A 19,312-nucleotide genomic window follows, 5' to 3' on the forward strand; every position below is an offset into this window, starting at 1 on the left:
AGGAAGGAACTGTTGTTTCACCTCACCCCAACTTTCTTACAGTTGATAATTTTAAGATATTAAACATGATAGGAAACCCAGTTATCTCTCGAGTCGGCATGGCTTATACCCTAAACACTTACACAATTATATTAAGCATGCATGAGGCACACTTCAGAAATTAGATTCTTTTATCTTTATCTATCTAGCCAGCTAGAGGAAGGAAAAGGGAAAACGCACAGACATAACAGATAGCGTTTGTTTGCTCCTGCTGAATGCCAGTTCTGTTTATTGCTTAGTATTAAAAATCATGACGCTTCATTTTAATGCTAACACTTTATTTGAAAGACCAAAAAAAAAAAGAAATAAAAATCCCCAAACCTTGCCAGTTTATATTTTACATTTTTTTTTCCTTTTTTTTTTTTCTTTTTCTCTCCAAAGAAACAAAAAGCAGTTATAGCATGAAACAAATATTTTCACCATGAACTTGCATTGACCAATTGCAGTATATCCACAAGTAAATAAGTGACATTCTGGACTACACAAGAAATACAAGGTCACCTTTTGCTTTTTTCTTTTTTTTTCCTCTTTTTATTTTTTTTCCTCTTTTTTTTTAAATTTTTTTCTTTTCTTTTTCCTCTATTTTTTTCCCCTACTTGTCAATGTCAAAATTTTCTTTTTTGTTTTGTTTTGTTTTGTTTTTTAAAAAACCCGACCCCGTAACATTTCAGAAGTCGCTCACGAAATGAACTGCGAAATGGCCTTTACATGAAACACTATTTATAAGAAAAGCAAAACACTGACAGGGACTGTTTTAGTTTTTTAAATGGTTCTTAAATCGGACATTTCTTATGTAGGACTCTTGTCTAAAAGTAAGTGGAAGTTACAGGCATCAAGTTCTTCTTCCTGAATCTCTATAATCAAGACTTTTTCGAAGTGTAGCTTTTCCCGAGCTCTTCTTTAAGGAAACCTCCTATGTGATACCACAAAAGACTAAGCTACTATGAAATATTTGACTTCAGCTGCAAAAAGAAAATATTTACTTTCAGCGAGGGGTATTTTAAAGTAAGATTCTAGAAAGCCAGTTGTCACCTGTTCCTCTTTAAAATGAGGAAGGGCACCGATTCCAGGATGCAAGCTTACGTGTTCACTTTGTTGCGGTGGGCTTTGGATTTTTTGCTTATTTAACTGTTCGTGAAATTGGAATAATTTTCTTCCTGTGATTATGTTAGATAAGAGTCACAGAAGACAGGGAACTACCCTGAGATTAAAAAAAAACCCACATTTAAAAGGAAACCTCCAACAACAAAGGAAGCAGTGAAGAGAACAATACCTATTGGGGGGAGGGGATGTCAGCTTTTTACCCTCTTTTATACCCTAATATGCTTGTTTCAGAGTAATTCTTAGAGCTATTGTAACAAGATTGTACTATCCATTTCAGTGAACTCCTCCTCGCAGCTGACCCTCACCTCCCACACAGTGTGTACCTGACTAGGAGGATGGTGTATTGAGAAGATTTTACAGAAAATGTTCCAGGGGAACAGTGCCTCCGTGGATCTGGCAATTTCCAGCTTTGCTCTGCATCAAGCCTAGGAGGTGAAGCTCTTTATGCTTCTTATACTTCGTTATCCTCTCTCTGGCCTTGAATTACTTGTGAGCCATCATCATAAATGACGATGCTTGTTAACTGCTCTCCTGCTCTATCAGGGGATATTTGTTCTGCTTTCATAGCAGCACCAGCCTGCAAAATCTCTTGAGACCCAGCTGTCTCTATCACAGCATGTGAGTACACACTAGGTTCTTCCTGCATGTCTGGTGGTAATTCTGTGACAATGTAGTGGGTTGCACCTTCAGAGAAGTCACCATCAGAACCCTGAACCATGGCTTGTGTTATTTCTTCTGTGACAATAATCTGTGATATTTCCCCATTTGACTCAACTAAATCCATGTGCTCGCTTTGCACACTGAGCGCGTGGCCGCCAGCTTCCTGCATAATTATCTGAGAGCCTTCTCTAGCTACCATATGCACAGTCCCTTCCTCATTTACAATCACCTGAGTGACACCTTCTTTCATCAGCTGGTCGGCTGCAGCCCTATCACATACAGCAAACTGCAATACTCCTTGGACCATTTTCTTGAAAGCAGCCTGAGCTCTCTCCTGAGATGCAATTATAGCCGAGGGGTGCATGACCTGTGTCACTACTTCCATAGGTTCGGTGCCTTCCTGAGTCTCCTGAACTTCGTGGAACATTTGTATTTCTTGTCCCTCTGCATCACTGGCAGCGCTGGGCGTCTCTGGGTTTGGCATCTGCGAGAAATCTTTGTGACTAGGCCTGCTTCTGTCAAGGAGTCCAGATTTGTTTTCCACTTCACCCAGCTCTGTGACAGCACAAAGGAGGGCATCTAATGCTGAGGAAGAGTCTGGAGGATGGACAGTAGCTTCGGACGCTTCTAGAACTTCTTGTTGCATTATCTGCTGCAGCACAGTGCTACTGGAGTCAGCAACTGCATCTATTCGAACGGCCTCCTCCATATCAGTTCCTGTTCCTTCAACCACTACCACCTGTGTTGCACCATCTGCTAACTGCTCAGTAAGGATCTGCCCTGGAACCATACTGCTCATGTGTGAGCTGTTTTGATTTGTGGCTATGACTTGCCCATCTTCTGTAATATGGACCACCCTGGCCATCTGCCCAGCCATCGCTAGAGTTTGAAGGGTAGCTGCTGCCGTTTCTTCCACAGAGGTATCAATTGCAAAGTCACCATCATATCCTTGAATAATGATAACTTGCTGAACTTCTTCGGGTGACTCTGGCTGTCTTCTGCTGCCCTGAAAGACCTTCTCTTTGACTGGAGAAACCTCTCCCAGCGATGCTGCAGTAAAAGGACTTGTAGTTTCCACAAAGGTTGCTCCTTGCCCCTTCAGTCGGCACTCATAGGACTTAGACACGATCCCTAGAAGACAAAACATGCTGTTAGCAAGGTACCATGGCAAACATCAGGTCATTATTTTAGCAACTTGTAGCCTAAATGGAAGAGAATTCCTTGACAATTTTTGGATTTCACTGGCAGAAAACACAGGTAAAATGAGCAAGTGAACAAAAACAATTTGCATGTTTTCTAAATAACATATTTACAGGTTGAAGTAATTGCTGAGTTTAACATTTCTGCAGCCTATTAACAATTTAAATGTGTTTTTAAAAATATGCTGTGTAGAAAAGCCCAGATAAATACGGTATACAGTTAAAGCCATTAACACATCTGTTCCAGAAGATCCTATGGGTGATATTTAAGTACTTCAGTAATGACTTTTAGGATCATATATTGAACTAAACAGATCTGTGTGTGAAAAACTGTCGCTGATCTTCTTAATACCCTGCTTTTGTTGGTAATTGCCATGCTGTCATTTGACACCTTTGTCTTTCCTTTCACTTCCCACCTAGCATCTTCTCCAGCACACTGACTCAGTCACTAGCCTAGTTACCTGAAGAAAACACTCAGTAGTTTTCTTACCCTAAGCAGGATATTCTCTAAAATATCATCCAGAGAAATCTCAAATACATTTCTTAATTATTTCTACATGAAATCCATTCACAAATTAAAATCCCTGAATCTCCACATTCCAACTGCTGGCTCTGCTGCTCAGTCTGGTTTTATGTCATTGAAGATTTCCTTCTCAGTTCTCATCACTAACAATAAAGCTTCAGCAAAGCAAGTGGTGCTTACAGCTGCACAAAGTCAAGCTCTCTATCCTTAAAGCATGGAGCCAGGGTTTTGGGAAGGCATAATTGAGTGCACCCTGTGACCAACTTCATGATGTCTGTGGAAGAACAGGTCTAGCATTCACTGTCTCCCTGTGGAAACGTCATCCTGAAGCACCCCTGCAGCTTCTGCAGGTGCTGGGAATTTGGGCCACAACAACTGCACACAGAGCGAAGAGCACGTCCTGGACACTCAGAGCGAGGTGAGGGTCTAATGCTAGAAGGTCCTGGGGAAAGCTGATTGAGTCCATGCTGCTGAGACTACCCACACGCATGGTCTAGTTTAAATTCACCTGCACAAACACTTCTCGATTCACCTACACAAGCACTTCTTGGGAAGAACAGGTGTAGCATCTTGCCAGTGACACCCATAGATAAACCACTGTTTGTTTGAGATAAAACAAGCAGTGGCATATTGTTTGAGACAAAATGCTTGAGATAAAAGAAACAAGAAAAAAAATTACTCTTACAGTCAAATTTCAGGCTAGCACTGTGCTTTCATAGAATCATGGAATTGTTTAGGTTGGAAAGGACCTTTAAGATGGTCAAATCCAGCTGTTAACCCAGCATTGCCAAGTTCACCACTAAACCATGTCACTGAACACCACATGTACGCATCTTTTAAATACCTCTGGGGATGGTGATTCAAGCACTTCCCTGGGCAGCCTGTTCCATGCTTGACAACCATTTCAGTGAAGAAATGTTTCCTGATGTCCAATGTAAACCAACTCTGCAGGACACTTTCAGTGAACAACATGCTCCATTGAACTCAAGAGGCCAAGGAGTTGGCTCTTTCACCCAAAGGATAGAGCTGTCAGGCCCTGATCTCACAGAGAACTAAACTGGGCTCTAAAAACTAGAGATCCTTTGTTTAAAGGTAAGTTCATACTTAGGAACTCTGTTACTTTGAGACTGAGTAGTTGGCATCTTGCAGCCTCTAGGTGCATGTCAATCTAACATTCAAAGACAACATCAAGGCTTAAGAAAACCTGAGCTTTTGCTAGCATGCATCTGTCTTTTCCTGTTACAAAGCTTCTGGTGGAAAACTGTACTGTGAAGCACAGGAAGTAATTTTTATTAAGCTGAAAGGTTGCAAATCACCTTCACAAGTCTAAACTAATGTTATACAACTTTCTCCTATGCAGGTTACCTTTGGAAAAGAAAATTAACAATTTAAAACAACACAGTGTTTCCAAGTGATGCTGCACGATAAATCTGGCACACGCAACTGAAGTACATTTTGTCAGGCATAGGTAAGAAGGAAGCTTCCTGTTGTACAACTGGTTCATATCGCCACTTTTCCTGTGCTCTCTGTAGGCACTGACATTCACAAGACCCCCCAAAGAGCAGAAAAATAGGAAGGGAAAATCAACATAAAATGACAATTATCTTAGCTCCTCCACGTTTTATAATAGAGTAGAAGTAATTAATTCTCTCAGGAATTTTGCTTTGTTGACATGATAAAAGGGAAGCCTGGCAGTGATGTGGCACAAAAAATCAAAATAACTCTACAAATCATGCATTTTCCACCGGATTTCAAAATCAAAATAACTCTGCGATCATAATTTTCCCGTGCACACAGCAAAATCATGACATCCTTCCCCTAAGATCACGATAATTTATGTGTGGGACACAGCATCGCTACACGGAGGAGAAACTCCAGTCTGGGGAAGGGAAAGAAAAAGGAAAATCATCCTGTTTTCATCTCCTCAAATAAATGCTGTACCCGTGAATCTATGCAACTCCAGTCTTCACTGTGCAATTGAATGGGAAGTCTCCTGGGTGATGAGCTACCCGGCGAATCCCTCGCAGCGCTGATAATTATGCCATTCTGACTGCTTACTTAATCTATTTGAATCCAGAGGTGAGTTAAGCCACTTCCTGACCATTAAAGTAAACTACATGGGTAAATACTGCTGTCACTAAGGGGTGTGATGAAGCTTAACTACACCAACATCTTAACCTCAGCTCAGTGCAACCCCAGCTATTCCATCACAGTTCATAAATGCGATTGCAGGTCCATCTTTTGATTCAGCAATTTAATAACTTCGAGTGCTGTCAGTACTGCTTTGAAAAATGGCTCCTATAAAATGTAACAGCCTCAATCAGATTGTAAAAGATTCACCCACTGAAGATTCTTCCATTTCAACTATAATGAATTAATGTTGAGCTGTGTAGAAGTTCAAGTGTCATTTAAACTAATGTGAATCTACTGTAACTTTAAATTTTAACTGGACTACAACCAAGAATTTACTGGGAACATCAACTTCAGTTTTAGTGATTTTTTTTTTCATGGTAAATATGAATTGCAGATTTTACTGGTTTTCTTTTGTTTTAGCAGGGAAAAGCCAAGGAAGATGTTTAGAAAACAACATATTTTGAGGCTTAGTTGCCATTTCAACTTTGGAACATCACATTTCTATAGTGGAGCACTGCTATCCAACACAGCATTTGTAGGAACTTTGCTGCATTTAAGGAACATGTCACGTTATTGGACTGTATGTGGCAACAAATCATGTTATCCTACTAAATCCAGCCTGCCTCTTGCCCCCTTTTAAGAATGGGTAAAGAGAAGGGTAAGTGTTGGCTGACATGGCAAACATAAGTTGCAATACAAGCCCACATTAATATTAGGAAAAGCAGACTTGTTGCTGATTGCACGTCACTGCAAATTAAAAAGATACACAAATAAGCATTAAAATGACAAAATATAATGATACGAGAACTCATATTCAGACAATTTGTAAAGAGGTGTTTCATATTGAGGGGTGCAATGATCACAGAATTGGTTCCTTTCCAAGAAGTCTGTCGTTTCAGCAGAACCATTATTTATCAGTTGGAGTTCTGAGTGACTGTTAGCTTTTTATTTGGAAATGTCAGGAGTTTTTTAGCCATTAAATACATATTCACAGGTTATTTTAATTCTCAGAGACCACAGACTCCTGAAATGGGGCTAAAAGAAATGCTTTGATGTCTAATGTGCTTCTGGGAAACCACAAATAGGGCTTAGTACCTTTCCCCCTCTGTTTTACTCAATACCTGACTTTCTTTTGTGTGTCTGCTTTATTCTTTCGTAACTGTCATCATTCGTTCCCCACAGAATAAATACCTTATTCTTTTGTTAAGCTTACATTTAATTAAAATGTACAGGATTTGTGCAGTAAACCCGAATGAAACAAATAAAACAAGGGCCCCCTCTCTTGAAGGCATACGTTGTGAATGAAAAATGTCATTACAGACTAAAAAATTTTGCAGTAAACAGGGCCTACAGAGAGAAGTTTCCCCCGTAATGACATCCATAAAATACACAAATGGCACTTTTAGTACCATCCTGAATATGGCATTTTCTGTGCTCTACACACAATCTAAATGGTTTGATCATAGAGCATAATACTCCATTGGGTTTATAGAACAATCAATGTTCCATAAAATGATATATTTATCCAATAGTAGGCTCAGCAGTTACTGGTGTATGACATTGTAGGACACTGGCTTTGTACTGTTCAGCAGCACACATGCTGGCTGTAAAACTTATCTAACACTACTTCAACAACTTCATCTCATCTGTGTCAAGTAATTTGTTGAAGCCTCAGCTTGGTTTAAAAAAACTTGTAATAAAAATTCATAGAATTTTCAGGAGAATGAAAGCTGATGACAATAGAAAGGTCACATTGTGGCATCACTTGTGGGGTCGGGGGTCAGCCGCAGTTCTAAAACAGAAAGTAGATTTCATGCATCGTGTAGCAGATAAAGATGGCATTAAGGAGACTTGTCTCAGAAAGAAATGCGTAATGTGTTAGGAAAGTCTGGGCTAATATTATATGTAAAGCACCACTTTGCTCTCAGCCAGCAGCCTCTTTAGAATTCTAACCCTTCCCCAAAAGTTGTAGCAAGCGGTTGTGCATGGTGAGGCTAGGCTGAGGACATCCTTCACAAGGAGCACCTTTAGAACAAAGCTGTAAGTCATAAATGAAATACTCTATTACAGCTACGGAAATGATCTGCATTTACACAGCAAGCTTGAACCGGTTATTTTCCCTCTTCCTCAAAAGTTCCAGGAGGCCTGATTTATAGCCCCTTATTCAGCATCACTTAATTTTTCATACTTTGGTGATTAGGAATGTTATTTATCGACACATAGGAAAATTTGGTATCTACTAAAATTCAATGAATATTAAATAATGTGAATGCAAACCCCCTGTCTTTTTCTTCAAATAAATACAACCTTCAAGGAATTAAAAAGATATGAAAATCCAATTTAGATTGGGCATCACCCAAATGAGCAACTGATTTTTTTTTTTATTATTATTTTAAAAGTGATTGTCTGCATGGCAGTACAATATTTTGAGTGATGCAGTAAGTCCACCATTCAAATTCATAAAGAAATAATTTAGGCCTTCTCCAAGCTCCAAGCTTTTGCTCTTTAGTCTTCTTCTTTCTTTTTTTTTTTTTTAAATAAAAAAAATTATTATGATTTTTATAAGGATCTCTAATTAATTAAGTACAGTTTAAGAACTGTGGCATAATGCTATAACTTTGGGATTTCCTCAGTTTTTGGAAGCCATAATAATAAGGCACATTTTCCAATCTCTGTTACTTAACCACAGTCAAAACTATGCTTTGTCACTTGTAAGGATTTTATGTGCAAACAATGCATGGGCCAGCATTTTCTAAACCAGCTAGTTAAGCTACGAAGTAAGAGGTTGTGATGGCTCATTCACGTCTTCTGCTAAAGGAAAGAAAATAGGATGGGTCAAAACAAGACGTGAAATAAATCAGCAACCCAAAATGGCTCTGTCAGAATTATTATGTATGTCTACAAAGGCAGCAAATATTTGTAAAGCAGTACAAATAAGTATACCTATAGAGCACTGAACCAGCTCCCTAAGAGACATAAAAGCCCCCACCATTGACACAAAGCATGTAACTCTCCAGAGACACCAATGCAGCAAGGTTTTTCCCTTTCAGTGTATTAACAGAATTATCAGTGTATAACCAGAATTAAACAACAAAACCAATTCCCAAACAACGCTCATAGTTCATTTTATACTTAAAAATCCAGTAATGCCATCTTACAATGCTGAGGCTCAAAATATCCTTGGCTTCCAGATTTGTCCTCAACCACTCAATCATGTTTAGAAACTTCAAGGTCTTCTAAGAATTGCTTGAATAAACAATGAAGTTTTAACCTTTCAGGTATCTTGAACAAAGCAGCAGATGTCCTTTTAGCTTCCTTAAAATGTAAAGGGAATTTTTTTTTTTGGTAATATGTTTTTTTTTTGCCTTTGAAAAACAGACTCAAATTTCATGGTTATTATTTTCACCTCCCACACCTTAAAGGACTACAACAACAGCAACATAAAGAAACAAAATTAAAACCAACCAGCAAAACAAATAGCCGAGCCTTACAGTTAGGGTGCTTAGGCAGTTTGTTTGGTTTGGTTTAGTTTCCCTCCAGTGTCCAATTAACCTTTGGGAAAAGGCCTTCTCTGTGAAAAATTTCAGTTTCTCTTTTCCTGCACTCAAGGTCAAAAATGAACACTATAGAGCCCAGTGGTACTGAAGCTATGCAAATAAAAAATACACATACTGAAACTCCCACTGATCACGGCAAACATGTGCAGTGTTAACGTGCAGATTTTACTGCTGCCCAGCCTGCACCTACCACTGCACAGTAACTGATTTTCTTGTAGACCACTTTTGCTCTTTACTTGCTTGCCACCATGCAGGCTTGTCTTCTCAGCTCCTACGTGTGAGCAAAAACCTCCCTGTGGCATACACAGCAATTACCTACATGAGCAGGCAACATTAGGAATGTATTTGGGGTACTTTAGCTTGCTCTTCCAGCACAGTTTAGCAGCTGGAGATGAGGATAGCCAGCCTGGACATCGCCTGGCAGGCCAGCTTCAAAGGCTTCTCTGGCACTCAGTTTGGGAACGACTGACACTGATGTGACATGATGCACTTCTTCTGTTTTATCCCCTGCAGCGCAACTGGAAAGTGCATTTTTAGCACTTCTAAATGAGGATCCCAATTTCAAGGGGTACCAGTCGTGCTTGGGCAAATCAGAGATTTCTGCTTCCTAGGAAGACAGAACACATAAAATAATCCATAAAATAGTATGAACACTAACAGAAGAAAATCAGGGAGGGGGAAGAACAACCCACAGGCTCTGCTCATAAGGAAAATGATCTGGATTTCTGAAATAGGTCTAGCCCCGGATAGTAACTGTTCTGTCACAAAAGGCAAAACCCCCTTTTGTCATTACTATCTCAGCAAGAGTTTTTGTTTTTCAAGAATATATACATTCAGATCTTGGTCTTATAAACATTTATTTATCAAGAGTACTGCTTACTGCCATAGTTAGCCTCAATAGTCTCAAAGGGACTAAACATGGTAGCTTGCATTATGCATTGTGTTTGCATAATCAGGCCCTTGGGATTAACAATTCTGAAAGTGGCTAGCCTTCCCTAATGTCTGATGTACATCCATGCAGTGGAGAGAACAGACACTTGTAAGGGATACCTAAAATAAAACATCCTGTTATTAAATGATCAAGTAGAAATTATATTCTTCTGCATACCTATCACACACAGGTACTCTGATTCCCTGTATTTATTTATTCTGATTTATGCACCCATTCAGTAAAAAGGAGCACCTGTTCTTTGCTCGAGGGCACGTCTCAATCCATTTGAAAAGCATGGCAGATTTTAGGAGGGAAAGCTTGGGATTAACCAGAAATAGTAAGTTTCCTTAGTTCTTTTTTGCTAGTTAAGAGAGAAGAAACTACCACTTCCTATGTGACAGTCATAGCTGTATCACATTTATAAATTCAACTGTGTTACAGTGAATATTCATCTATTTCCAGGGCAAATTATGGGAAATAACCATTTGTCTTCATTGTAGACACTTCTGTATGTATAGTAGAAAGCAAACCTCTATTCAATAACTGCACAGAGGCACCATTAAAATCAAATTTACAGTAAACAGAACCTGCAGCTGGGGTAAAACACTAACTGTTAGTATTTTAATTATCAGCGAAGCTTTCGGAGGTCTAACATCTGCTCATAGCGAAATGACAGCAGCTGCTTGTGTACGCTTAAACGACGCGAATTTCTTCTATAAATAATAAAACAAATTGTATGTTGTGTGTTCATCGTGCCTATAGCCCTACTAAGGTGTTTTTAAATATACAGGGTATTCTTAACTTCTTTCTCATGGCAAATTCGCAGAGGGCTTGACCTCTTCAAAAGAATGATAGGCGAGGACAGCGAAAATTCTTGAGTCTATAAATTGAAAATGTTTAGAGACAGTACTAGAGGTCACCCTCTGCCGAGACACCGCTAGTAACAAAACATCAGCGATAAGTTCTGATCATTGTGCACTACAGTAACTTCAAGGACAGGACTTCTCAGCATGCAAGGTGTCAGGAGTCTATGGGATGGTTTATAGCAAAAGCTAATGCTTGTGTAACAAGTAAGCAATTAATGTACTGTCTTATCAGAAAAAAATAATGTTCTGTTTCAATAGCCAAAGCATGGGATGAAATCAGCGTGCTCTCTTTTGCTGACTTTGTCAAAATCATACTGGAATGTGCCCTGTTTGTATAAACAGAAGTAATAAACTGTCAGGAAGGAGCAGCTATGCTGGGCCAACATGAGATCAACTAATTGTGATAAAAAGGGTGAGCTTCGTAATTTAATTCTGCAGCTTTTTATCTGGACACTACATACAGTTGGAATTTTCCCTTTTGCCTCTCACCTGCTTGGGAATATAGGGAAGAAAACTGGAGGAGTGACATGAATCTGGTCAAAGGGTAGAGGCTGGTACAGTGAGAGAAAGAGAACACTGCAATTGGTTTCAGAAGAAAACAAGGGAAAGAGGGTTTATAGTTTTAACTTGTACAGGTTTTCAGTGAAGAAGGATCTATTTCTTTGTTTTTACAGCATCAAAAATAACACCAGTGGCTAATAATATTCATATATTTTTTGCAATAGGTCTGCAGCTGGAAAGAAGAGCTATGATCCGAGAGAACTTGTCTGGGAGCTGTAGGTTACACCAACCTGTTAGAGCCTTCAGCCTTATGTATGCAACCACAACACAGGATCTACCACCAGTACAGTTGTCCCCAGACAGCTACATGGCAACAGATAAAGGTAAATTAATGATGCAGTTCCCATGCTTCTGACATCAGATTTCCCACCTCAAAGCTCAATCTCAGTGCAAGAGATCTCACAACTTATGAAAAAGAGGAAACGGGGCTGGTCATAGGTGGTCCAGTTACAACTCCGAGGCCTTCCCTGCTGCTGGCCCCTCAGTTCCTGAGGAACTGACAGCATCAAGGCTTATCATACCCAAAATGACAACTGTCAGAAAAGATGCTGATTTTTCAGTGCAGAGCGCCACAGGCTTAGCAGTAATGCAAGGACTACTTAGGAAGTGTGAAGCAGGGGTGCATGCTGGTTCTGGGAGGTAGGATGGAAGTAGAGGCTGGAGGGATGGGTAACTCTTTTATTTTATATCACTTTCAAGGGTCGAGTTTGTGACAAAGTTTTCTTTTCATGATTCACCTCTAGTGGAGGATGGAAGCAGCATGTTTCCAGCATATCTTCAAAGGAAGAGCAGTTCATATAATTGACCCTTCTACTGACAGGAATATATTTTCAGTGCTACCGATAGAGTAGCACTTAAATGAGCTGTCTTCTGCTCCCAGTGTTGGAAGGCACTAGGCTGCACATAGATAAAACAAGACAGAACACCCCAAAGGTGGTGCTTTCTGAGCCATTGCTGAGCACTGCTGAGACAGGAATGGCTGAGATGGTGTCTGTGGGCCAGGGCTGCATGGAGAGTGCGAAGGAAATGGTTCCACTGCAGCTCTAAGTGCTCAGAAGCTCCTTACACAAGTTGCTTCCAGTTGGCTGCAAAATTGTGCTTTCAAGATGTGAATCATTTCCATGCTACTCTGTCAACAAAGCTACCTAAATTGTTGGTTGGCTAGAGGCTGAAATCAGCTTTTAGATAGCATAAAGGATTAATACTAAATTGGGAGGAAGTGTTAACATCATTATAAAGAAAACCAGGATGTAACATATGTAAATATAAAAACAAAAATACAAGATTCAGCTTGAGCTACTGCATACAAGCACCAGTGGAGAAAGCAAATATGCAAAAATGCTACTCAATGAGAGAGAAGTCCCTTGAGAACTGAAATGCTGAAGAAATTTAAAGAATGACAGTGCTCATCAAGTTACACATGAGTTTACAAAAATACAAAACATGAAAACAGGCCAAAGCAATTTTTAATTGCACATCCAAATGCACGTCTGCTGCACATTGTTCTGATGCAGATAGAACTGATTTATGTCTTGACCTCTCTAGGGGACAAATCTTGACTAAGAAATATTCAGAATAGTGAAGCAAGAGCTATTAGAAGGCTGATAAGGTTTAAGTGCACATTTTCTGGCTGCATGTTCTGCAAAGGCTGAAGAGGGAGGAGAATTTTTATCCATTTTGGATCAGCACAGTCTGGTTTTGATGAAAGACAAGAACATTCATGACATAGTATGGGCAGATGTTTGGACAAGGTGAGCAATGGAAAGCCAGTTCAGCTGCCTTGTCCATTTCCAGGTGCCAGGGTGACAAAACTTCCAGAGGAATAAATTGAGTGCACAGTACTTAGAATATGATTTAAGACTCATTGTCATTTGTACTGTAATTCAATACTATTCCAGAACAGCTCTGTGAAACATAGCATGTGATTCTGCAGCAACTACTTAGTTAACATTTGTAAACAACTCCATTCTGAACTAAAGTTCACCCAAGACTGTGGCGCCTTAAGTCTTAAAAAGCCAAAGAATTTGCAATGACTGTCAATCATATGAAGCATGAATCCTACTCAAATATGGACTAGTAAACAAACCCTGTCACCCTGTCAGGTCATTTCATTAGCTCTTCTTGTTTTTCCCCTTCCTGAAGCCAAATTTAGACAAGGAAAAGAGGGAATATTTTAAAACTTATTAGCAATCACATTTTTCTAATATATTTAAAATGCCACTTAGCTTTTCTGATGGCACTTGCTCAAAGATTTATTGTATATATCTGTCTACAACTGAAGCCAAATAATGCTTAAAAGCATGTTAACTAAACAATGCCAAGTGCTTTAAAAACATCGTGGTTCCTAGTATACTTGTCTCTAGCATGATGCGCACTGCAGTGAATGCCCTTATTCTCTTGTCATTTAGGACCTGCTACAGCATCCTTAGTAGTAACATAAGTGGTCCACAAGCACTCTTACTATTGCTGGAACTTAGTACACATTTTTCAGTGCAACAGACAAAATCTTAGCAGAAGTTATGATCATTTTTGTGAAAGCAGTAAAGCTTGTGATAACCAACAAGACAGAGACCAGATAACAGCCCCCCACAAAATAAACAACAGCAGAAGCCTGGAGCTAGATACCTAAAAGATCTGACTTTTAAAAACACCGAGAAACTAACAGCTCCAGCTGACACTTATTTTAAAGTGTTCTTGTATCAGCTACCTTTTCTTTTTGTTTTTGGCTCTTGTTACTCTTTTTCCAGCTTACCATAGTTTGGTGAACTGACAGTTTGCTAACTTCTGGCACGTAACAGACAAAATGCACAGGAGGACTCATTGTGGTCAGCCATGTCAAAGATGTGCAGATTAAAAAGCATCTGAGCAGCCCACGTTATCACAGGCTGAAACAGCTGCTACAAGTCCCAGGTAAGCCTTACGTTGAGATTTTGTAGTTTTATCTTTTTGGTATATGTTCTGGAGCTCCAAAACCTGCTGAGGTTCACCATTTCTGTCAGTGTGTTTCCAAGTATTGTGAAAACATTATTCAGGTGCTTCTCTGGAAATAAAAGTACTCAAGGCTTCTTAAATTATATTATTTTCTTGATGAAAAGAAAATGCACATATGAAAATATACACAGACAGAACAAAAATTGTATCACTGTCCAAAAGAACAAGGTAAGAGAAGACAAAAATCAATGCTTTTCATCTTCCACATTATTTTTTAAGGTTCTTCATAACAGAATGAATTTCCTGCAAGATTTTTAGGTCTGTGTGTCTTCAGTTGATTTCCTCAATGCAGAATTAGGAAGCAGGAGACAAAATTAATACGCAGGTGACAAAATTAATAGATGAGGGGCGAGCAACTGGTGTCATTTACCTGGACCTGAGCAAAGCCTTCCACACTGTCCCGCACCACATCCTGGTCTCCAAACTGGTGACACATGGGTTTGATGGGTGGACCACTAGATGGATAAGGAACTGGCTTGATGGCCGCACCCAAAGAGTGGCTGTCAATGGCTCCATGTCCCAGTGGAGGCCAGTGACAAGCGGAGTCCCTCAGGGATCACTCCTGGGACCTGTCTTGTTCAACATCTTTGTGGGTGACATGGACAGTGGCATTGAGTGCACCCTCAGCAAGTTTGCTGATGACACCAAGCTGTGTGGTGCAGCAGACACGCTGGAGGGAAGGGAGGCCATCCAGAGGGACCTTGACAGGCTGGAGAGGTGGGCACAAGCCAACCTCATGAGGTTCAATAAGAGCAAGTGCAGGGTCCTGCATCTGGGTCGAGGCAATCCCAGGCACAAATACAGGCTGGGCAGTAACTGGCTGGAAAGCAGCCCTGAGGAGAGAGACTTGGGGGTGCTGGTGGACAAGAAGCTCAACATGAGCTCTCAGTGTGCACTTGCAGCCCGCAAAGCCAATCAGATCCTGGGCTGCATCAGGAGAAGTGTGGCTAGCAGGTCAAGGGAGGTGATCCTCCCCCTCTACTCAGCCCTGGTGAGACCCCACCTGGAGTACTGTGTCCAGTTCTGGAGCCCCTATTACAAGAGGGATGTGGAGGTGCTGGAACGTGTCCAGAGAAGGGCCACAAGGATGATCAGAGGGCTGGAACACCTCTCCTACGGGGACAGACTGAAGGAGTTGGGGCTGTTCAGTCTGGAGAAGAGAAGGCTCCGAGGTGACCTAATTGTGGCCTTCCAGTATCTGAAGGAGGCCTACAGGAAGGCTGGGGAAGGACTTCTCAGGATCTCAGGTAGTGATAGGGCTAGGGGGAACGGAATGAATCTGGAGGTGGGGAGATTCAGGCTAGATGTGAGGAGGAGGTTCTTCACCATGAGAGTGGTGAAGCCCTGGAATAGGTTGTCCAGGGAGGTGGTTGAGGCCCCATCCCTGGAGGTGTTTAAGACCAGGCTGGACGAGGCTCTGGCCAGCCTGATCTAGTGTGGGGTGTCCCTGCCCATGGCAGGGGGGTTGGAACTAGATGATCCTTGTGGTCCCTTCCAACCCTGAATGATACTATGATACTATGATAAAATACAATTGTCCTGCTTTCTTTTCATTGGTGCTAGGCACAAGCACATGCAAATGCAAACTGGATGAAATGAATTTAAAATCCAGTAGTATTTATGTAACCATGTACTTCTAAAACTATTTCTCCTGAATTACTCACAATTAGTAACATTTCTGACTAAATAACACCACCAATTGAAAAAGCCTTATTCTAACTTTTCAGGCAGAGATGTGAAAAACAACAAAAAGCATGGTGCCAGGGTCACACAAGAATTCCCAGGTATATGGAGTCCCAGCTTCCCAGCTTTATGTCTTAATCGTAGCATTATCATTTCTTAGAGGAGCCTATTGTCAACTCCAAGAGTTGAGGTACTCCATTTACCCACAGTGAAGCACTAGTCACATCACTGCAATTTTCCTGATAACGCCCTGTCAATGAATCAACTCCTTGTTCATGAGCAGAGAGGAGTTCAGTGTCCATGTATCCTATAATGAGGAATGCCGGGCGGCAATCTTTGCTGAGATTGTCATAGGTGTCCACCGATACCATCTGCAATTACAGAATTTTATGAGATGGAAACTGGTTCATTATGAAAAAGACTCAAGTCTACCAGTTCATTTCACAGATGTCAGATGGTAGACTTCCTGATCATCACAATTCTTGCAAATGCTTAAGAAGAGGCCTGGAGTTAGACTTTTAGGAATCAAGCACAAAGCTAATGCTAAGCATGGGCTTAAATGCTTTTCTAAGTTGGACCCTCAGCCAGCCACAATCTATGGCATTGAAAACAAGGGACCGAGACTCATTAATTTCTGCTTTACAAGGGCCAAAACAGCACTGCTGCTCCCAGAGGAAGGCAGTCACGAAGTTAGCTAAAAATTACTTTGACCCAGCCAAGCATATCTGTCTCAGACTGATTTCAACCTGACTCTAACTAAGCAAAATGACTGTATGAACATGTGCAGAAGTATCAGCTGAATTCTACTTTTAATTGTCACCTACTCAAATGAACGAATAAAGACATTCCTGGTAAAAGGATAAAGCACATTATGTACAACTATAAATTTTTGTAGTTTTAAAAACAACTTTTATCGAAAACCTTCATTGTTATATTTTAAAAGAATGCCTAGTGTGGAAAAGGTTGCTGATAAACTTCTCTTCTCACATCCCTCTCATACATGTTTTCACACTCTCAATGATATCCCATCTTTAAATTTGGTATCAGCTTAAACAAATATCTTAATTTCTGACAATTTAGTCAATTTAGATAACACAGAAGTGAAAACATGCTCTAGCCCCTGAAATAAGTACAGATTCCTTCTGCAACCATCAAGAAATGTTTGCTACAATATAGCCCCCCCAGCCCCCTTCCAAAATATCCCTGTTTAGTTGGAGGTAAATTGTGCTGCATTTATTCATTCCCTTTTTAACAAGAGAGCACAGAAAAATTCAAGCAAACTCAGTGTTTAGCAAGGGGACCTGAAATGCTACATGCAGGCCATAGTGCTGCTACAAGTTCTGGGTGAACTCTGATGCTGTGCAGGGTGAATGGAAGTTCCAGATGCCAACCACTATTGGTCTAAATATTAGGGAAGCTGCTTATCTGAGAGACTTCCTTTCTTCTTGTGCAACTGCTTCAAGTGGCAGCGACAGACATGCTCAAACCATGGTCTCTGGCCTTTCATGTGTTCCATTCACAGGACAGTTTCCATAATAAAGACATACTCCCTCTTGGTCAATTTACCACAACGTCCCTGAACACTTCCCCTCCTGCAAATGCAGTTGGTATCCCCTGTGTCTCACCATGAAAAAAAATCAACAAAAAAAAAGAAAACCCAGAACAAAAGCCCACCAACCATACAAAAATTATATTGTAGATTTGTAGATTAATGGGCTGATTCTGGCATCTCAATTCAAATGGATTTACAACCACTGTGTTTAGCCCTGTGTGATTTCAAATAGAATTACTTCTGATGAATTTGAATGCAAATTCAGAAAGCATTAAAACAAACCATGTTTAAACTCGTTGGTTCATCAGATGCAAATATTGTGCATTAAGCAGGGAATACCCATTCATGAAAATAATGAAAACTGACATCAATATAATAAAATCATTACAGGTTTATGGATTCTGGGACTTAAACAAGCCATACCCCTGCTTCTCCTAACTGATTAAATGCTTCTTTGCAGTTTATGTTTGATCTGCAATTCAAAAACAAATTAGCTTAGTCTTTGAGCCCAGAACCTTGGAAAATTGCTAGGAGGTTCTACTTTGGATTTGTCTGGGGAGAAGCAGTGGATAAGGAGAAGGAACTGTGGGGGCAGGGAAGATAGCAGTGCAACTAAGAACACACAGCACAGGAGAGGAAGCAGCCAGAAAAACCGAGGCTTACAGACTCTACTGGCAAGCATTCATAAAACCACTGCATGAACAGCATTGTGCAGAACAAAAGGCAATGATGATAAAATTAGGCACTTTTGTTTTACAAAACTGGCACAGATGGGTCTGTCACACCACGTGCTTCATTTTTGTGAGACCTCAACCACCTTCCTTTGCATCAGGCTTATAGATGAGGGGTTTAAGGGCAATGGTTTGCCAATTATTTTTGGGACTGTCCCACGGCAAGCAAGCAAAAATGAATACAACCATGTTCTAGCTGATAAAGTAGATCTCTGGAGCTGCATTTAAGCAGTATATATAGTGTGAGTCTTTCATTAATTGCCCCTGTCTAACCACCATGAACAAGCTTTCATTTTCAGTTCGATGACAAGAGCCTAGCTCAAAAGTTTCCAGTGAAATCTTTGTATCTGATATTAAGTTTTTCTCATAATGATGAGATTTAAACCAGCAAAACATTCCTCACTGAGGCATGTAATGCTGATAATGCACTATTTTGCTGCACAGTCTACGGAGTATGAAAAGTTCTTTGCTGCATCACGATCTGCTCCAATTTGTGTATAAATAGCATTTGTAATAAAAGAAAATGTAACACCAAGTTTCATTTAAATAACAGCTCCAAGAGAGGCTGGGAGATAATATAGCTAACACACAGCAAAAACATTAAAGATGATTGCAACAACTCTTCCTCAAAATCGTTTTCTTCATCTTTTCTATTTAATCCATTCACATCAACATTAAGTATTTTAAACCAAAATATATAGAGATTTATATGTTGAGATGGTTTGAGGGCAATTCAGTTTGTAGAGTTCAGGTACCATCTAAATGCAGCAAACACCAGAAAG

The 19,312-nt window shown here is 40.2% G+C and overlaps 1 protein-coding gene across 1 annotated transcript in view; it reads right to left on the reverse strand.

The window, feature by feature from the left end:
- Nucleotides 1–231: 231 nt before the first annotated feature.
- ZNF407 (zinc finger protein 407) overlaps nucleotides 232–19,312 on the reverse strand; it is a 372,851-nt gene continuing 353,770 nt past the window's right edge. The window contains exon 9 of the mRNA XM_068147570.1: nucleotides 232–2,934. Coding sequence (XP_068003671.1) covers nucleotides 1,595–2,934 — 1,340 coding nt within the window. The 3' untranslated portion in view covers nucleotides 232–1,594. The remainder of the gene's footprint in view (nucleotides 2,935–19,312) is intronic.

Source organism: Melanerpes formicivorus, unplaced genomic scaffold, assembly GCF_026170545.1.
Source record: "Melanerpes formicivorus ecotype bairdi unplaced genomic scaffold, bMelFor1.0.p_v2 SCAF_15, whole genome shotgun sequence".
Classification (NCBI taxonomy): Eukaryota; Metazoa; Chordata; class Aves; order Piciformes; family Picidae; genus Melanerpes; species Melanerpes formicivorus.